At 40.3% G+C, this 19,253-nt stretch overlaps 1 protein-coding gene across 1 annotated transcript; it reads right to left on the bottom strand.

Annotated features, from left to right (window-relative positions):
• Positions 1-6,086: 6,086 nt before the first annotated feature.
• Positions 6,087-18,479, bottom strand: TBPL1 (TATA-box binding protein like 1). The gene is made up of 7 exons (XM_005154749.4): positions 18,307-18,479; positions 11,060-11,246; positions 10,336-10,418; positions 9,654-9,717; positions 8,064-8,167; positions 7,868-7,962; positions 6,087-6,618 (listed from the first exon to the last, which is right to left on the bottom strand). Exons 2-7 carry the CDS (start codon positions 11,192-11,194, stop codon positions 6,548-6,550), a joined length of 552 nt encoding a protein of 183 aa, XP_005154806.2. The 5' UTR covers positions 11,195-11,246; positions 18,307-18,479; the 3' UTR covers positions 6,087-6,547.
• Positions 18,480-19,253: the final 774 nt, after the last annotated feature.

Below are 19,253 nucleotides of genomic sequence, written 5' to 3'. Positions count from 1 at the left end.
TACTGGGTATGAACTGTTTACGAATTAATTTAGGTTTTTGCATTAGAAAACTTGAAAAGGGATCTTGTCCATCAGAACTTTTTTATATCACAAAGCATGCTCAGCTTATAAGAGGAACTTTCCCTACAGTTTCCCAGGAGGGACAGGATTCAGTGACCCAGGAAATACTGCTCAGAAAACAATCAAATTGTTTAATGGGGGGATATTTGCATAATAAATTACCCTAGATCAAGGATGGCCTTACAGAAGAGGCAGTAGGATTTCTTTGGCTTCCCCGTCCCAGGAAAGTTGGAAGCTGGAGGTACCAGAGTTGATGTCAAAATGACTTTATTTCTCAACACAGGGCACACTAGACTTTGGCTTCTGGATTCTGAAAGCAAGATTTGTGTGGTACAAGACAGAACAAAGGGATTTTCGAAACCATAATCACTGCAAATCATAAATTATGTCAAATTCTTGGTTATTTCTTACCAAGTGTATCCTGAAGTACTCAACAAAACTCTATAAAGGGTTATCTATCTGGGTCCCATAAAAAATGTAGGTCTTTTTTTCCTTAGGTTAACATATTTTGTTAGAATGATCAGAAGATAAAAATTAATTATCAGATAAATAAATGGTTCTTTGAATTAAAAAAACACGTGTTAAAAGCATGCCGCTTGTCTAAGCAGCCACACAGTGGCATTTCTTCCAGCATTTAATGGAGGAAGCAAGACTGACACTGTCAGCTGGAGTGCATATACTGCTCTGACCTAAGCACGTGATCCCACCTTATTTGCTGTCTCATAGCATTAAAACCATCTGACTCTGTCCTGCACTGAAAGAACAGTGACTTACTGATCCAGGTAAAGTTTTACTTCTGAGCAGGGTAGGTCAGTTCTGATCAGATTCTCACACGGTCACACTTTTGGATACTGACATTGTAAATTTATAGGCACAAGTCTATTTATACAGTGAGCATGTGTTTGAAACCTGAAAAGAAACTATTGAAGCCAAGGACATGATTTGCCAGAAGACTGGAAATTTAGCTACCTCAGAGTGGGAACCTACAGGCCAAATCTGTACCTCAACTTTCCTGCACTATAAACTTTAAAGGATCTAATATCAAGACCCTGTTGGACTTTCAGTACAAAGGTCAGCTAAGTAGTTATCACAACACAAGATTTTTAACTGTGCAGATCCCATGTCATTTAAACCAAGTGAAACTGTGACTGGGTAGCCCACTGGCTAGCTGATCAGATTATGGTTGCCTTATCTTTTTGTCCTGATCCTAGAGCCAGCAGTCCTTACAAGATCACAGGTGCCATGAGACCAAGATGCTTTCAGGGGTGCTTATGGTAGACAGCATAAGGCTCAGAAAGATGCAGGTTTTAGCATATACAACCTACCAAAAATAAAGCAAAATCACATCATAAGAGTCCAGACTTCTCATAAGGGTCTATGTGAGCAATTCTGACATAATCTATAAGGAACATGAGACTGAGCACACCCAGGACATGTGGGCAGACAGCGGTGTTGTGTACCTGAGATGTAGGTGACTCAGACCAAAGGCCCCATCAGAAGCAGTATGCTTGAAAGTCCTTTGCACTCGTTCCTTACAGGGAATCAGCAGGTTCTAGTCCCAGGCTAAAATTCCACCCTATATCTCAGCTGCTTCCACCTGCTCCACAAACATGGAAAACTTTGGTTCCTATTACTTTGAATTTTCCAATAAAAGTTGAAGACCTGCTTAGAATTTTGTTTGAGGACTACAGTTCCGATAGTGACCACAAGAGGAGGTCCCTCTTGTGGTCTTGCCAGAAGGGTCTCCTTGCCCTGCATGGAGGGGAGCCCATAGCAGAGTCTCCTGACCTCAGCAGAAAGAGTTTACTCTGCACTGCAGCAGTAGGAATCAGCAAAGGTAAGAGTGTTCTTGTAATTTCTGAAAACAGTCACAAAAAGGATGCAAAATGCATTAGAGCTCAGCCACATAAAAGTGGCTCAGCCACATTCAGCAGTGTGAAACGGAGAACTGGGGTTGAAGCAGTGGGAGAGAAGCCATGGATGAGGAGGGCACATGAAATGGAAAGGAGAGGTGAAGTCAGAGACTGACTGATGGTGGAAGGGAAAGGGGCAGCTGAAGGCTTCAAGCATAGATACGTCATGAGGTTGAATTTTTTACCTTAAATTTTTGCACTTGGAGGTGTAAGGAATTAAAGAACCAGAATGTGGTCAAAACCTACAAGATTTGGTGGGAGGTTTGTTTGTTTGTTAATGCTTAGTTCAGCATCCTGATCTTTGCACTTCTGGTATCGGTGCATATTGTCAAAAACAGCATGAATTTATGGTTTTTTTTAACCATAGTATGCTCAAGCATACTAAAAGAATAGTTTTTGAAATATATTAATGCCTTCTTGCTAGAGAAAACAAAACATTCTATTACTGATATTGAAAGAATAATAAAATATGGGAGACATGGTTGGCACCATGTGTTGCCTAATGAGTATGTGTCAAGCCTGGAAGCTTGGCAAGCTCTTGTTGAAGATAAGCAAAAGATATAAAAGTACTTTTCAAGTACCAGCAAATGGCTGCAGGCTGTACCTGCCAGTACTGTAAAGCTTTTTTCTTAGATCGACAGTGATATTTTCTTTTTATAAAACCTACAAATTCCACTATCAGTTCTGAATGCACGTAAAATGATCATGTACACAATTTTTATACTGACAAGTGCCTAAGATTAAATCGAGTAACATAATGCATTTTTAGTAAGACCATATTGCAGGAAATGGATCCATTTCCTGATCTGTGACTTTACCAGGTAGTGGATTACCTGTATTTCCAGTAGCATCCCCATTTGCTCTGGCTGGTACTGTTTTCTGATAACTGCCTCTAGGTAGCAGACCTGCACATGTGATCTAAGCCCATACTAGCTTACAATTTCTATTACACCACATTTAGTGAAAGGGGCTTCTATAGTATCTTTCTTACCATTACAGCTTCCCAAACCAACCTCTGCTGTAATACATTTTGTGAGTGTTCTTACAGAAGTAAATTTACCTCAGAAAATATCACAGAAATTGTCTCCCTACCTTACAGGTTTGGGGATAACTGTGAGCTCTTCTAAGCTTCCTACATGCACACTGATTAAGTGCAGACACAAATAAGTAAACACATAATTTTGTGAAGAAGGCATACTATGATTCTATAATAGTTCCAACACTGATTTAACTGCAGTGACCCTAACAGCTTCAGATATCTCCAACAGATGATAATGCTGTAGCCAAGGGCTTTAAATCATTATAAACTATAGTCTTAATTGTAGTCCTATATAGCCCTATAAATGCAGCCCTAATTGCACTTGTCTTTTATAACAAAGCCTGCACATCTGAGGACACGGCAGTCACAACCTCATCACCTATGAAAATACAAAGGAAAAAAGGGACGTGTCCTGAAAATCATATCCCCAGATTTCTGAAGCACTCCACAAAAAAACTTTATCTCAGATCTAAAATTACTCAGTATCTTCATTAGCAGACTGGATTACAGAACAGAATATGCTTATTAAATTTGCAGGCAATGTTAAACTAGGAGAGACTGGGTTGGAAGTCAGAGCTTTGCAAATCTGTGAGAAGGATCTGAATAAAGCTGACAGCCTAAGTGCAAATTTCTCGGGTAATGCTAATTGCAAGTTAGAGAATGATAAAATGGTGCTAGAAAGCGCAGGAAAAGATCTAGTGGCTATGACAACTCACAAGCTAGCAATGAGTCAGAGTTATCATTCCATTCCAAAAAGGAGCCCTCAACTGGTTGTATAAATAGAACCAACCCTGCTCTCTAAGGAATACGAAATGAAGTTTTTATGGTGCTGCTAGTGCTATAGCTGAGCATCATGCAGAGTTTTGCATGGAATCCACCTGAAGATTCCAGGGAGAGATGAGCAGTGCTCTAGAAAACCTGGCCATTGAGGAAGAGCTGATTGAATGACAGGTAAGTTTAATCCAAAGCACAGCTCCACACACAGGAGGTGAGAACCTAGTGTGCTGGGGCATCCTGTCCCGTCTGGGGTCCACGCCATGGCTGCAGTGGCAACAGCCTAGGTGGAGGCACCACAATAGAGTGAAGGAAACAAAGAGTAACTTATGAAGATGGGAAATGGATGGGTGTGCATTCACATGCGTGTAGAAACATGCAGCAGCAAAGGTTATTCCAGACTGAGGCAGGGACCTACTGCTGTAGAGCAGGAATGGGAAATAAAACAATATCCCCAAGTGTAAGCATATGCTGCTTATTTGTCACTTGGCGCTAGGATAGGTAAGCATACATTTCAAGAAATCTTTTATTTGCTATTATTCTCTTTCTCAATACTACCCTGCAAGTTTAGTAGTGCGCTTTCTGGCCCCCTTATGGATTGCTACAAAGGCCTCAAACTGCTAGCATGGGTCTGAGCAGCATTTCAAAAGAAACAGTTCCTATTTTAATACATAGCAGCTTGTTATTACCTTTCATTTTTGTTCTAGCAGGCAGATTTCATACTACATGATGGTGCTAACAAAAAAAACCACTTTCTCCAGATAAATTTAGGAGACACATACGCTTCATAAAAGCTCCAGAATGTCACTGGTGGCAGTCAAGTGCTTTGTAATTTGACCCAAAAGGAAAAAAAGGGCAAGCCTAATCTAAGCCACCTATTGTTATAATGGCCAATTCCTCATTTATCCATTTAGGACTACATTTTTTTTCCTGGAAAACCCATTACAATTTTGTTCACTGTTCAAATACCTTCTGCTTTTTCCTTTTTAAACTGTAATAATAATATACTAGTGTTCCCTAATTGGTGGTTTGTCTGTTGCTCTGACTTTTCACAAAATCCTCATTAGTGTCAGAAGTACTGAGGTCCACATTATCTTCTACACAGACTGGAAAGCTTGCATACAGCAAGCATCTTTTTCCCCACTCTTTACCATGAATTCTGTGACCATCAAACCCAACTTAGTAATTTTATGGTTATAAGTCCTTTCTTTCCTACTTACACTGAGCTTAAAAGGGCTTTTATGAATATACCACTTAAAGCTTATGGCAAATTGTTGCTTCTTTTTGTTCTGAGGGGTTTGGCTGAGCATTTCCCATACCCCTTTTTCCTTTCCATAATTTCTTCATGAAGTCACTACTGACACCCCAACTCCTATACTATCCCCTTAAAACAGATGAAATAAGTTATGCTAGGCCTTTGCTTCTTAATGATGTTCTTCCATCTTTCTTTAGCAGCTGTGACTTCTGGTACAGTAACAGCTCATGGTTTACTGTTTTTAGCACCCACTAAGACTGTGTTACCTGTAGCACACAATAGTAGCATTACATTTCTCTTCAACGAGATAGGGAAAAAAAGACATACATACATTTATACATATTTATTGTATCTTTTTAAAAGTAGCATTTGCAGTTACTTTTAAGCATTCACCTCTTCTGCTTCAAATGTGCACTTACTGAGAAAAACATCTACTGGCTTCCAAGTCCAAGATTAATATCAAGAATAACACATGTCAGAATCAAGCTTCATTGCTTGTTGACGGCTTCTGTCATGAAAATTCTATACAGTAAGAAGAGCGTAGAAAAGGTCTGTGTTAATCACTCAGCAAGAGGCTGGGCCTGGATTAGCATGACCACACCATCTTCTCATGTGGAAGCACACCACCACTTTCCTGAAAACTGAAGCTCACACAGTAACTCTTCCTTCTGCATCCAGTAGGTAGACAGGGCAGTTGGTTTTTCTACATTAGCTTCTTTAGTTGATAAGATTTCCTCATCTATAGCAAAACACTCACTGTAGACCTTTATATTTAGAAATGTCTTCTCTTCATGTAATAGCAAGAAAAGTACTTGACGTCTGGCATGTAGTTAAGAGAACTGGGAACAAACCAAATTTCATCCTCGGATAAACATACGTAACTACTATAGATTTCAGTCTAACCCACGCACAAAGTTTTACACATACTACAAATAGAAACAGAAGGTATCAGCAAAAGACTATTCTTACATTGTTTCAAATTAACTTGCAACTATACAATTTTAACTGTAATAGAAAAAGGGAAAGGAATATAACAGAACAGCTATGAAGAGAAATATTTTTCCAAACCTTTATTTGTGCACATTCATCAGGTGAAAAAGGTAACTTTTACAGCTTCTTTGGTGCCCAATATTCAGCATACAAAAATGTAAAAGACTATTCACAAATAAAACACAAGCTCAAACTAAAAAAAAAAAAGTTTTTAAGGTAGTGCACATCGTGACAGCTTTGCTTATGAATACACAGAAATTACTGCAAAAATAAATAGAATGTCTTTTTAAAAGCAGCAATTTCATATCTTGTAAACTTCCGTTTTTACAATACAGCACTGTTAAGAGTAAAATCCAAAAGAACTGGAGTTTATACTGTGGCCACGAGCAAGTAAAAGAGTCTGTATTCTTCTGCTATGGTTGGTCCAGTTTTCCTTTTTGCTTTTAGTCCAATGTGCAGCAGTCTTTAAAGGTGCTTGGTTAGGGAACCTAACCATTAAGTGGTGAGTTATAAAACTTATTTCCTGCTTTCAAACACGAATGGATAAATCTGTTCCACAGCACTGGCAACAGCCTTTACATTTGGCCCTGAGACACATTGAAAAAGAGAAGGCAGTAGGAAAAGAAAAATCAGGGAACCAGAAGTTAAAATAACAATAGTATCTTGAAAATAACAGTATTTTTGGCCATCACAACTTTATACTGTAGACAGAAATAATTTCTCCCCCATTTCTACCAACTTCAGAAGGTGTTCCTCTGATCACTTTCATTCACAAGAAAATTGAAATCTGCAAGATGTTCTACACTGGTCAATGGCTAGACTACAAATAAGTAATACTGCCATTTAATTTCATAACAACTTGGGTGCTTTTCAATTTACAGTCAGCCCAGACAAGAAGGCAGAAGCTGATTAGCAGAGGTAAAAAATACTTTTCTTTCTGCTGATCTTCTAGGAATCTGTATTACTCAAAGCTTAGCCACTTTTATCTCTTCTTTTAAATACCTACCAACATAAGCTACTGCTAAATAATACTGGATTTAACCCAAGGATGTTTCAAGCAAGGTTACTTTATATTTGAAAATTGTAGATTATTGCTTTCTAGCCTGGATTTTGCTAATAGCTCCACCACTGATCTCAGACAAAACCTGCAAGCCAGGGAATGCTTACTGTCTCAGGATGAAGCATATGAAAGTTAGCTAACATCACCTATGAGCATTTGGGTAAAGAAAAGGAAAAATGAAGTAGTGATGCTTTCTAAAGGCACTAGACCATTTTACACAATGAATAACTAAGACTGCAAATAAGCAAGCAGTAACATGCGAGAAGAAATTCATCCTGGACAGAAGTTTGGTGATGCAGATAAATGGAAACAGCAATTTCTCACATACTTTCTGACTCTGAACTCAGAGATTTTTTTATCTCACTTCAGACTATACTATGTATCCTACAGGTTTTCATAAATCTCCAGCTTGGAAAATTGTATTTGTGAAAGGGATGTTAATGCTACATGCAGTGCAGTTTTTAGCACTATGAAAACAAGGAAGAAAATTCAAATATTTAAACAAACACCTGCATTCTCAAATCCTATGTCACTTTTGGTTTTATAAAGACCAGACTACGTACATTCAAAGCAATTTTTCAGCCTACCAACAATAACGCTTTCTCCACAACTCCTCTGGCACTTCCACTCAAAACCAAACCAGATGCTAGCACTGGGGAACAAAATCCCTTCAAAGTATTTTTTGACTCTCTTAAGTGCCTTCCTTTTCTAAACCTACTGGGCCTAAAGTTAAATATTCCCAACAAGGTAAATAATTATTTTTGACATCAAAATACCTGTAACTGTGATACTGCCTGTGGAAAAAATCTGTAAAGTAGCTCTGAGAGTTTTTATTCTGTAGCACACAGCAGGATGAAGTTCTGGTTCATAACTAGAAAACAAAATAAAAAGTAAAAAAAGAGAGATCTAGAGCTGAAAAATAAAAGCTTAAGTAGTACACCAAGACTATTGCTCTTAAAAATCCTACTGTACCTCGCATGAGGTCTGTTATTCTTCGTAAATTCTGGCAATCTGATCTCAAAGGGCATGTTGCACACTGCTAAAACATTCACAACTTTAAAATCTGTGAAAATTACCTTTTCAAAAGGGAAGAAAAAAAAACACATTAGAAATTCAGTTTTCAGTGAAACAGATGAATGGGTCACAAAAAAAATGTTACAGGATTAGTAATTAGAATATATTTATGAGACTTCAAAATTAAAACCTTGTGATTGATGCATTTCTAATAGGGATATAAACAGTACTTAATGGACTCAAATCACTTACTTTATGCTTCAGCTAAGAATAAGTAAAAATGTGAAAATTCTTTTGTTTCAGATCTCCAGTAGCTGGTTTGGCAGGCTATTTTTCTGCTGTTACTTTCTGAAACCCTGCTCAAACTACTGGCTTTCTGTTATTCTTTACCACAGCCATTTTAGATGACAACAAAACAGCCAGCAGATAGTTCCTAAAAAAACAAATGCACTGCTGAGAAGTCACTGTTGGCAGTATTACTGAAAAAAACTTTTGTTCATGTCCTGAGATTGCCTAAACTTAAAATGACTGTTCCTCAGTCAAAACTTTTTAGAAGGATGCTACCAATATAAAAGGTCAACTATTAATTTAATCTTCAAAATATATTCCACTTAAACTGCTTACTTTTAATAAAACTTGGTGCATCCATCCTTGAAGCACAGTTCACTTCACTGATTTAATGTTCCAGTCAAACTTCTAGAGGCTGGGTCTAACATGTACATTCGTAACAGTAGTGTGTCTAACTTCTGCTTGGGTCTGATGCAGTGTTACCTGGATAGCCTGTCACAACTGCTTTTATGCACTACAATCAAAGGGAGCCTCTCCCTGTCAAAGGACAGCCACTGTGTGTATTTGTCTGCCTGTAAACGGAAAACGCAGGTAAACACCACAACTGACTACCAGGAAGTTTTAGAATACTAAACTGTGTCATTTTAAGTCACTCACATTGCTTTTTTTCAACCTTTACTATGAAATGTAAGTGGTGTTTTTGACTGGTAATGTTAACCCAAACAAGGAGAAAAAATAAAAAATGGAGGTTTCATGTCCTAAATGTTTTATTTGGCTTATTTCCTCCTGTGCAACCTCATAACACAGAAGTGTTTTTTGGCCCCTTCTCTTCAATAAAAGAGGCTCAAGCTTCCCATTAAGAAAATGGACATATATCTGCTATTCCACCGGAAACAAGGTAAAATTATGTTTAAATGATAGTTAGGCTTATATCCTTTGTCACTCCTTCCAAACAAATCTTTCAAGATATTGTAATGCTATCCAAGAAATACCTGTGGGTGCTTCATTCATTAAACAAATTTTGTTTTTCATTGGCTAGTGAAGAAGCACTACTGTGAGCTGCCAAACAAAACTCAAATCCACAAAATAAATCAGCTTCTCTTTAACCAGCATCTGGAAAATATATGCCAACACAAAAGGGGCATCTGAGTGAAAACATGCTCACTGCTAAACCATAACGCTCCCTCATTTTTGTTTCTTTCTAAAAAATTAACTACCAGCATTGCGTGAGTCATACAAGTCTTTTTTCATTAGATTTACCTGAAAACCTAGTTTCTGTAGACTACGAGCTAATCGTCTGGCACCAAATTTAGCTTCTTCTTCACTATAAAGGAGAAAGAAAATAATCTAGCATTAACAGAAATAGAATATATATTTGTGTGCACAAATACCACAACAGCTATTCAGACTACAAAATGAACTACTGCACCTTACCCTTACCTCACAACGCAGATATATCTTAAAAGTAATTCACCTGTTATGAGCTTAGCAACTGTCAGATATATCTGAACTGAGAGTCTGCTTATGCTTCTTTCCACTCCCACAACACTGTATAATTTGATTAAATTTTGGTGGAGCTTCATAAAAGAATAAGAGATACCCCTCAAAGAAGGTCGCCTTCCACAAGTTTCAAGTCCTGGCTAAAAACATAGCTTGAAGAGTTCTCAAATGAGATCTCTAGGATCTTCTTCATAACGTATTTTGCCTGCTGCTCTCCCAGAAGGCTGAAATAATGTTGCTTAAAATTCCAACTCAGTCTGAGGCAGACACTCACATAGAAAACTTCCTTCCAGATACATATCTTGGCAAGGATCAACACAAGATCCAGTGTGAGTGAATCTTAACAGTGTCAAGTACTGCCTCTTGTTGCCACCTTCCTTACAACACTGTTTTAAAATGCACAAGAACTTTTAAGCTAGAGAAAGAATCTTCATCAACTCACCTTGTGGCTCCTGTGCAAATAACTTTTCCTGAGGACCAAATTGTGGCCGTAATCCTAGGTTTTCTAAGCTTCATCAATACCTTCTAAAAAGAAAAATGAAAATGGAAGATTTTTGAATTAATGGTAATTCAATTCACACTGGAAAAAAGTTTCATCAACTCTTAAAAGAAATCAAGTTACACTAATAACACTACCTTTATTTTTGATAGCCTTGAACTGTTCCTTCACCTCTTTCAGTAATTAAAAACAACCCTGCTCATGAGAAGAGCAAAGTAAGTGTGGAATATCTCAGCCAGTCATTCAGTATTCACAAAACAGATTAAATGAAAGTATTTTCTTCTGAATAAAAAGCTGCAACCCACAAGCATTGTGCTTTTTTTTTTTTCCTTATTACAGTGACTCCCACATTGCTGACTCCTTCCTTATCAGGATATATCTTCTTGACAAAGACACCAAATTTTGGGAGGCAATTTTGGAAATCTGAAGTGCAAGAGGGATCATCACATACCTTGCACCAAGTATTCACCTCACTAGTTTCAGTCTTCTGAGACAATATTTACCCACTCCCCTTTTAGTGTTTGATAGACTAAATGCCTATCAAGAAATAAAACTATGCTATCCATATTCTATCTATTCTATTCACCACACACATGCCAGACACAAGAACATTTAGCTTAAGGAACATTCATAAAAAAAGATAACCGAGCTATGTTGAACCTCTTACCCCAACATCACGCTTGTATATCACATTTGCTCCCTCTAATGCGATCTTCCTCAGGTTTAAATGACATCTTGTTCTAAAAACACACACTACATTTGTGATTAAAATGTCCAGTGCAACATCACTGTCCGCATCCATTGGGGTGATTTACAACTCAGTTTTCCCACCAGCTCACCATGAAGATCACATCCTGAGAAACAAAAATGATAAAATTAAAACATATCAATAAAAAACTGCCTATAAATGCTATTGTATACACCTGTCCCATAAATGAGACAAGAACAGAAGTGACTAAAGTGACTACACTCTGATCCATTTAACTGTGTGTGGGGAGGCGGAGTGTCTGCATCCCGTATGCTAGAAAACAGAAGGTTACTTTTGAGGTTTGAAGCCATGTTGCCAGACTCAACAGAAATAAAGTGTGTATACATAAATATATAAAATATATTTACACTTGCCACTTATGTTACAACTTTTACCAAGTATATTAGGATGCAGTAGATTACTGAAACTTTTTCCATAGCTCCAGTGGATAATCTTTCCTCTGCTCATTCGAGAATGTCAACAGACACCTCAGGAAAATGCACTTCTCTGCTGAAGTTGGTAATTCTCAACAGCTTGACGTTTGTGTTGGAATGGATAAGCCTGCTTAATAACTCTGAACATAGCTTACACAAAGTGCAGCCTGTAGACAGACTGCTACTACAGCTTTCCCATCTTCATATAGCACTCTTGGCCTAGCTCTCCCAACATAACAGCATAATGGGAACTGTACAAAACATCCTGGTAACAGCAACAGCGTGGGCTGAGTCTCAGTAGCCTCTCAGCCCCTCCTGCACTGCCCACAGGAACCATGCAGAATGAAAGTACTCCATGTGCTGAGTAAAATCGAGTGTTTCCAAGGAAAAGCATGAGTAACTGTGAAGGCATAGGATGGCTGCCCAGTGCACACACAGGAAGCATCCAGTCTCCCAGTGCATGCTGAAAGTGACACTTGTAACAAGCACTTCAACTGAGGGAGAAGGATCGTAAAACAGAGAGTTTGGCTACAGGTAGCCCAGCTCCAGACTGCCCAACATCTCTTCTGCAAGTATATCAAAGCCCAGACAGCAGACCTCTCAAATCTCAGGTGAAATATTTGGGGGAAGGAGAGAGGAAAATAAAAAGAAAAAGAACATTCGTATACAGTAAAAAGGACTTCTACCAAAATTCTGTAGCTCATTAAGGATTTTTTCTTTGTAGAAGAACATAAAAATCTTAGTGTTACTCCAGGAGAAATAGCTGAAGGTAGTAGAGCATAGTCTAAGAGACAGAGACAATATTATCTTGATCCATTAATCTAAAATTTTAGTTGTGGTTTAAGCCCAGCCGATAACCATACAGTCACTTGCTCACTTGCTTCTTTGTTCCCCTCTCTCTTCAGGCAGGATGGGGAGGAGAATCAAAAGAATGTAAACCCCACAGGCTGAGATAAGAAGAGTCAAATAACTAAAACATAATACAAAACTACTACTATTACTACTACTACTACTACCAATAATCAGGGAAATAACAAGAGGAGGGAATATAAAACTAAAAAGAGAAGGGAATAAATAAAACCACACACACACAAGTGATGCACAATACAATTGCTTACCACCCGCTGACAGATACTCAACCCGACCTGAGCAGCAATGTGGGCCTTCCAGGTGACTCCCCCAGTTTATATACTGGGTGTGACATGCTGTGGTAGGGAGCAGCTCTTTGGCTAGTTTGGGTCAGGTGTCCTGTCTCTGCTTCCTCCCAGTTTCTTGTGTCCCTCCTCACAGGCAGAGCATGAGAGACTGAGAAGTCCTTGATCAGGGTAAGCACTACTTAGCAACAACTAAAACATCAGTGTGTTATCAGCATTGTTCTCAAACTAAAGCTGAAAAACAGCACTGCACCAGCTACTAAGAAGGAGAAAAATGACTGTTACAGCTGAACCCAGGACAATATAAGGAACCCACGTCTCTCTGTGTTGCCCAGGCTACGCTGCAGTGGCTATTCACAGGCGCAAGCCTGTTAATGACCAGTACAGGAGCTTTGACCTGCTCCATATCTGACCTGGGCTGGTTCAGCCCAATCCAAAATGAACACAACAGAAAACAAGAGGAAAATCAAAGAAAAATAGTCATATATATGAAATGCTTTACATGGATATTGCTGTGGATGAAGCAGGAGACTATGCATCAAGAACAACATATGTAACTGTACAGGGGATGCCAGTGAGCAACTGTGTGGTGCTTAGTTGCTGTCAGGGTTTGAACCACAAGAATATCAGACTGTAATAATGCCCTTATATCACTTCAAATGTTTTGGTCTTATGTTCTATATTAGAAATATCCAAGATACAAAATTAGCATTATTAACAGTACTTTCATCTGACTATGACTTCCTAAACATCATGCCATACTCTCTAATGGAAAATTCATTCAAGGTACATCCTTGACTACAACTCACTGACAATACAGAAGTAATAAACTACAGGGTAAGATGTGCATAATATACTGGGTCAACTGCTGGGTTGGTGGCTGCTTCTACTGGGCAGCTTGCTCCCAGCTGAAAGAATTATTCTGTACTTGTCAGCTTATCCAACAGAAGAAAAGGCGAGATGGGTGATACCGGAAAAGAAATGAAGAAACAGCAAGAGAAAAACCAAAGGCTATGTGTGGGGGTGAGGTGGGGGGGAAGCAGTCAAGAGAACAAACAGTAACTAATTAGTATTCACAGATCCCTTTTTAAGAAAATGAAAAAATTATATGAATCCTCAAAGTTAGAAATTACTTATTCCATCTGGTTTTGATGGACTACTACAGATTGGGTTAGTAATTTATGGCACCAGATCCAAAGATAGCACATGTGCAGATTTCGAATGATACGCAGGCAGGGCCACCACAGAGCAAGGAGCTGGAACCCATGGCATCTTCAGAGAGGCATTTGGATTCACACTGGCACACTTGGTTCTTGCCAAGTTCACTTACTGGAACCCAGGAATGACTGCCGTGTAAGAAAACAAGATAACTCCAGTTGGCAGTGTCTTCCATTTATCAGCAAGTTTCTATTGGCACCCTCAGCCTCTACATTCTGAGAGAATACCATCATCATGCATAATACCCTTGAAAGGCTGATAACCTCTAAGCAAGCCATAATACTGTATGATAATGCCCCCATAAAAATCTGATGGCTTGTCTTAAACAGATCGGGGGAGAAAAGTCACATGTTCAATCAGAACAAAGGAAAAAATGGTTGAAAGAAAGGTAAATTACAATTTAAAAGGAAAAGACCTATCATTAAAGGGGGATCTATAGGAGAAAAGAACATTAAGATGCTGTGGAGCTGTCAGTAAGGATGTTTTCAGCATTATGGTGTAGCTTGGTTAGACATCCAATCTACTTGCATAGATTTTAATGGGAGAAAAAATACACATTAATGCACTCCCATTTTCATTAGCCATATTCTGAAAGTTCAAGACAACAGGTATTTATAGAGGAGCTTTTTAATTTGAAATTTAATTTGAGCTGCAGCTAATATTCTAGACATGTTTTGTGACATTCAATTAAAAGGAATATAATTTGTTACAGAAGCAGTATCTGAACAAAGTGTAAAAATACTGAAAACTGCCTTTATTCTACTTTAACAGTACTTGATCTAACAGAAGTATTCCATTGTTAAGCTTTTCCCTCAAATATTGAGCTATTCAAATATTAATTAACAGGTTTTCCTCATTTGTATTAAGGAAACTCTTGCCCCTGTTCTTTAAGAATCTGAAACTGTGTCAACAATTTTGAATACACCCATTCCCATTTAGTAAACAAATACAATGTTAACCTCTCCCATGTCTGAGAAATATCAGGTAAACCAAAATGCTTCCAGACTTGGATACTTCTGTCCAAGCAGTGAATGAGCATAACCTACTACAACTTCTGCATTAAGCATTCATTTTAATGTCTCACATTGTACTGACAACAAAGAAAATACTAGAGAAGTGGCAGCCTGCTGCCTTTCTTTGGGAAGTCTCATAGAAATCCAAATTCATAGGACCCATGTGAACTGAAACAAGCTAAACCTTTTCTGAAAATAGTAATGCATGCACTATATAAAAATAACTTCTGAAGACCATGTTTATAAAAAATGGTGTAACAATGTTATCGTGAAAAAAAAAGTTATTCTTTATACGTATCTGCAGCAGCATGGCTAGGTGGAACACGGGAGTCCTAAACAATATTCTGATGCTCCTCTTCCCCAACTTTCTCATCTTCTCTGCTACTGATATACACTACTGTATCCCTGCTGTGTAGCCCTGACCCATCATGTTATTTCCCAAAACCCGCATTTCTGAAGAAAAGAATGTTTTCATGCTTTTATAAATACATTTTGAGATCAAGCAACAGTGTTATATATCAGCCTATTACTATCCCATATTCATGCAGTTACACTTGCAGAGCAGAGTGCTGGAGAAGAAACCAAACATTTGGTTCTTTCGTGTTCTGGATTTGCAGACACCTAAGTTGATTTTCTTGAGCTTAGGTCTTCTTGACTAATTTTGCCCAAAGGTTCACTCATCTGAGCCTTAGACTTCTGGCAGCTTAAATCTCATTTCTAAAATTATGTTTTGCCATTTAATGCTAATTTAATAATAGCCTTGAAAACAGCATCATTTACTTCTCTGTATGTAAGAATTTGTATTAAATTCTGTACCTCACTGTGCTTTCTCCAGCACAAGAAACTAGCCAACTTTGAGTTCTCTTGCTCCAGCCTAACACAATGTGCCCCAATAGAGAAAAAAAAGCTTTAATATATCTCTGCAGAAGTTTTTATTATTGGACATTTAAAAAGATGGACATTTAAAACGATTGTTCTTTCTTTTCAACATAGACTTTGGGGATACATCTGGAATATTACCCTAACAAAAAAAAAAAATGAGGAAGGGGGAAAAAATGTAGAGGGGTAAAGCATGAGCACAAAAATAAAAACAACAACAGAAGCTAACTCAAGGATACTTGACACTGTAAAGCAACATATTCTACACAGAAACCAGAGAAACTTTCCAGAATAATAAACAGGAGGAGGAATGAACACTCAAGTTCTTAAACAAAGCATTACCCATACATCCCCTGTAAGGACCATGGCTATACTATTTTAGATACTATATAAACACACATGAAGACAAACACCCTGCACTGAAATCTTGCAATCTAGAAAAAGCCAGTGCTGCCTTCAAAACGTTCCAAACCAAACCAACCACGCCATCATCATCAAAGAGAGAGGAAAGGCACTTGGGATGGAGTATATAAACAAAGTATTATTTTAAGCTCTTGGCTACCTTTGATCCAAGAAACTCTGAGTCATGAAGGTAGATGGGGGGTAACTAACAATGGTTACTTTAGTGTCAGAATGGTTTAATAAACACCTTTTCCACCAGCAGCCTAAGTATAAGCAACTTCTACTGGTTATTTTTAACCCTGCTCCAAAGCAGTTCAGCAACTGACCAACCCCACAAACAGTTCCAACAGTCCAGCTGAAAACATACCCATCACTACTGTGCCAGTAGGCATTCATCAAACTAATGCTTGAAAAAACATTTTTAAGATGTTAGCAGGAACCTCCATATGAAGTTTCCATATTAGAACAGGAAACACACAAAAAGCTCATCAAGAATGAGGAGAGCCAATTACATCATTCCACTGAAGATGCATTTTTGTATGCAGTCCCTCAGGAAACAGGTCTGTATCAAATGCTCAAGGTGACAGACCTCTGAAATCTGCTTGAATTCCTAGATTTGATACAGTCACAGTGGCAGATGAACCAAGAACAACACAGATACTACTGTCTGCACAGAAAATATTCTGGTCCAAACAATTGTCTTACAGCCACTTAGCTAGTGGGACATGCTTTTACTTTTGTGTTGTCTCTAATGGCAAGTTAAATTCTCCCTGAAGCAAAAGGCCATCTTGAAGCTAATGTTCTCACTTTTCAGGATTTGCAGTCATGATTATTTCCTACAGAATGAAACATATTCTGAAGAGGGAGAGTATTTCCAAATACTCATAAAACCAGCGTCAAAGTCAGGATTTATCCAATTAGACCAATGCAGAGAATGATGACACCAGCTATAAGCATGTAGGGCACAAATGTCCAATCCTACTGCAAAAATTCTCTTGGCTAAGCCTACTAGCATCCACTTAGATCTGGGGTCTTGCAACACAAACCCAGTTGCAGGAATAAAGCCATACAGTTCATAGAACAAGACCAGGAAGTGTGTTAATAACATTCATAACAGGCCATTTTCCTCAAATCTTTCTCATCGAAAAGGTCCGCTCATACTCAAAGCAAGATCCACTGGACTCGAATTTTGTGTCACCTTTCCCTTACCACATTCAGTAATAGTCTAATGCCAAGCATTAAGAGCATCCCATTGGATCGGTATGACACATAGAAAATTGTCATGATCATGATGAAAGTTTGAACCGAGAGGATAAATGGCCACCCCAATTTGATAAGACATTATAAGAAAAATAAAAACCCATTCTGCCGCTACAAAGTATTTTAACACAACAGGTAAGCCTCTCATCCCCCTCCCAGCCCAACATTTACCATTCGCACATCCAGACTGAGGAAACAGACGCACGCTTCCAATTCACATTGCTGGGCACCTCACAGCAAGCCCTGCATATACCAGCGTCAATTATTTTTCTCTCCTCCAACCCCAACCGAAAACTTCTCTGGCCAGCGCAGCGGAAACAAAGCGGCGGCAGCAGGCGGCCTAGCCACGCCGCTCTCCACCGCCTAACAGCGCCGGCCGATTCCTTTGCGCTTCACTACCCGGAGCGGCGCCGGCCGCGGGGCCGTTACAAAGCCCCTAGGGCCTGGCACGCTGCTTCGGGAACTCGGGCACAGGGCAGCTGGTGGGTGACCTCCGGGGAAGCCCTGTCGGTCGCAGGCGAACGGGCAGTTTTCCCTGGAGAACGTTTTAACTCCCTCCCCCCTGACACGGCATCCACCCGCCAGCCTCAGGGGGAAACCATGGTATCGCGGCGGGAGGAGCCGCCAGGGCCGGGCGGCGGAGCGGGGAAGGCCCACGGCGCCTCCTTCACCTCAGCCAGGAACGAGAAGGAGTAAGAGAGAGGCCGCCGCACCCCCTCCCACGGGCAGGGACGGCGGGGCCGCCGACCCGCGGCCCTTGAGGCGGTGGCTAGGAAGAGAGGGGCCCGTCGGCGTGCGGCATTTACCGTGCGGGAGGGCGGTTGGCGGTCAGGTCGGTGCGGAGCGGGTGCCGGCTGCTGCTAGGCGCCCCGCCGCTGGCGCCCGGCGGCGGTCCGGGTCCTGGGCCGACTCCCCACGACAATAAACATCCCCCAGCGCCGCGGGCATAGACGCGGCGCCGGCTAGAGCGGCCGCCGGAAGTCACTGTGGCGGGAGGGGAGAAAGGGGGCCGCGCTAGCACCGCACTTCCGCTTTCGTCTGCCGCCCACTGGGGTACTGGGGGGCTGTGGCACCGCCCGGGGGGATGGAGGTAGTGTGGCGGAGCGCGGCTCCGGCCTACCCCGCTGCGGCCTTCTCGGGTAGTCAGTGTCACGGGGCGCTTTCTTGCTTGATGTGGTGATGGTGCTGCCTCCCGCCCCATGCCCGGCGCAGCGAGGCCGCGCTCGGTAGGGTTCCGGTTGTGCGCTTGGCTGTGGGCCCCCTTGGGAGCCTCTGCCAGCAGGGGTGCTGCCAGTGAGCTCGTGGTACGCGGCTGCTGGCCCACTGATAGTTGCTTGGTCACAGACACCTTGTCTGAGGAAGCATCCTTGCCAGCAAACAGGAGATAAGATCCAGTTGGCAGGTTGGATAGTGTGAATACTCATGGCACACAGCTTGCGTTGCTGACAGGGTACTTGCTCGCAGACCTCTTCAGCTTCCTGCACATACCTTGGTCGCTGGCTTCACTGCTCCATGTGTGCTTGCTCGCCAAACCAAGTGGTCAGCGCTGGGCCTGGCACAGCAATCCTTAGTTAGGATTCACAGCAACAACATGTTGCTGCTGTTACTGCAGCAGTATTCTGGTCATTGACTCTGTCTTACAAATGCTTTCAAGAAATATATATTTTTTTATTTGAAGCAATATTGTTTGGTACTGAAGGGATAGTCCACACCAGTAAACTGTGGTACCTTGGTGTGTGAGCAGTCTACTGAC

This window comes from Melopsittacus undulatus, chromosome 3 (assembly GCF_012275295.1).
Source record: "Melopsittacus undulatus isolate bMelUnd1 chromosome 3, bMelUnd1.mat.Z, whole genome shotgun sequence".
In the NCBI taxonomy this organism is placed as follows: Eukaryota; Metazoa; Chordata; class Aves; order Psittaciformes; family Psittaculidae; genus Melopsittacus; species Melopsittacus undulatus.
The sequence above is the reverse complement of the archived record's forward strand: the minus strand, read 5'-3'. Positions and strand labels throughout refer to the sequence as shown.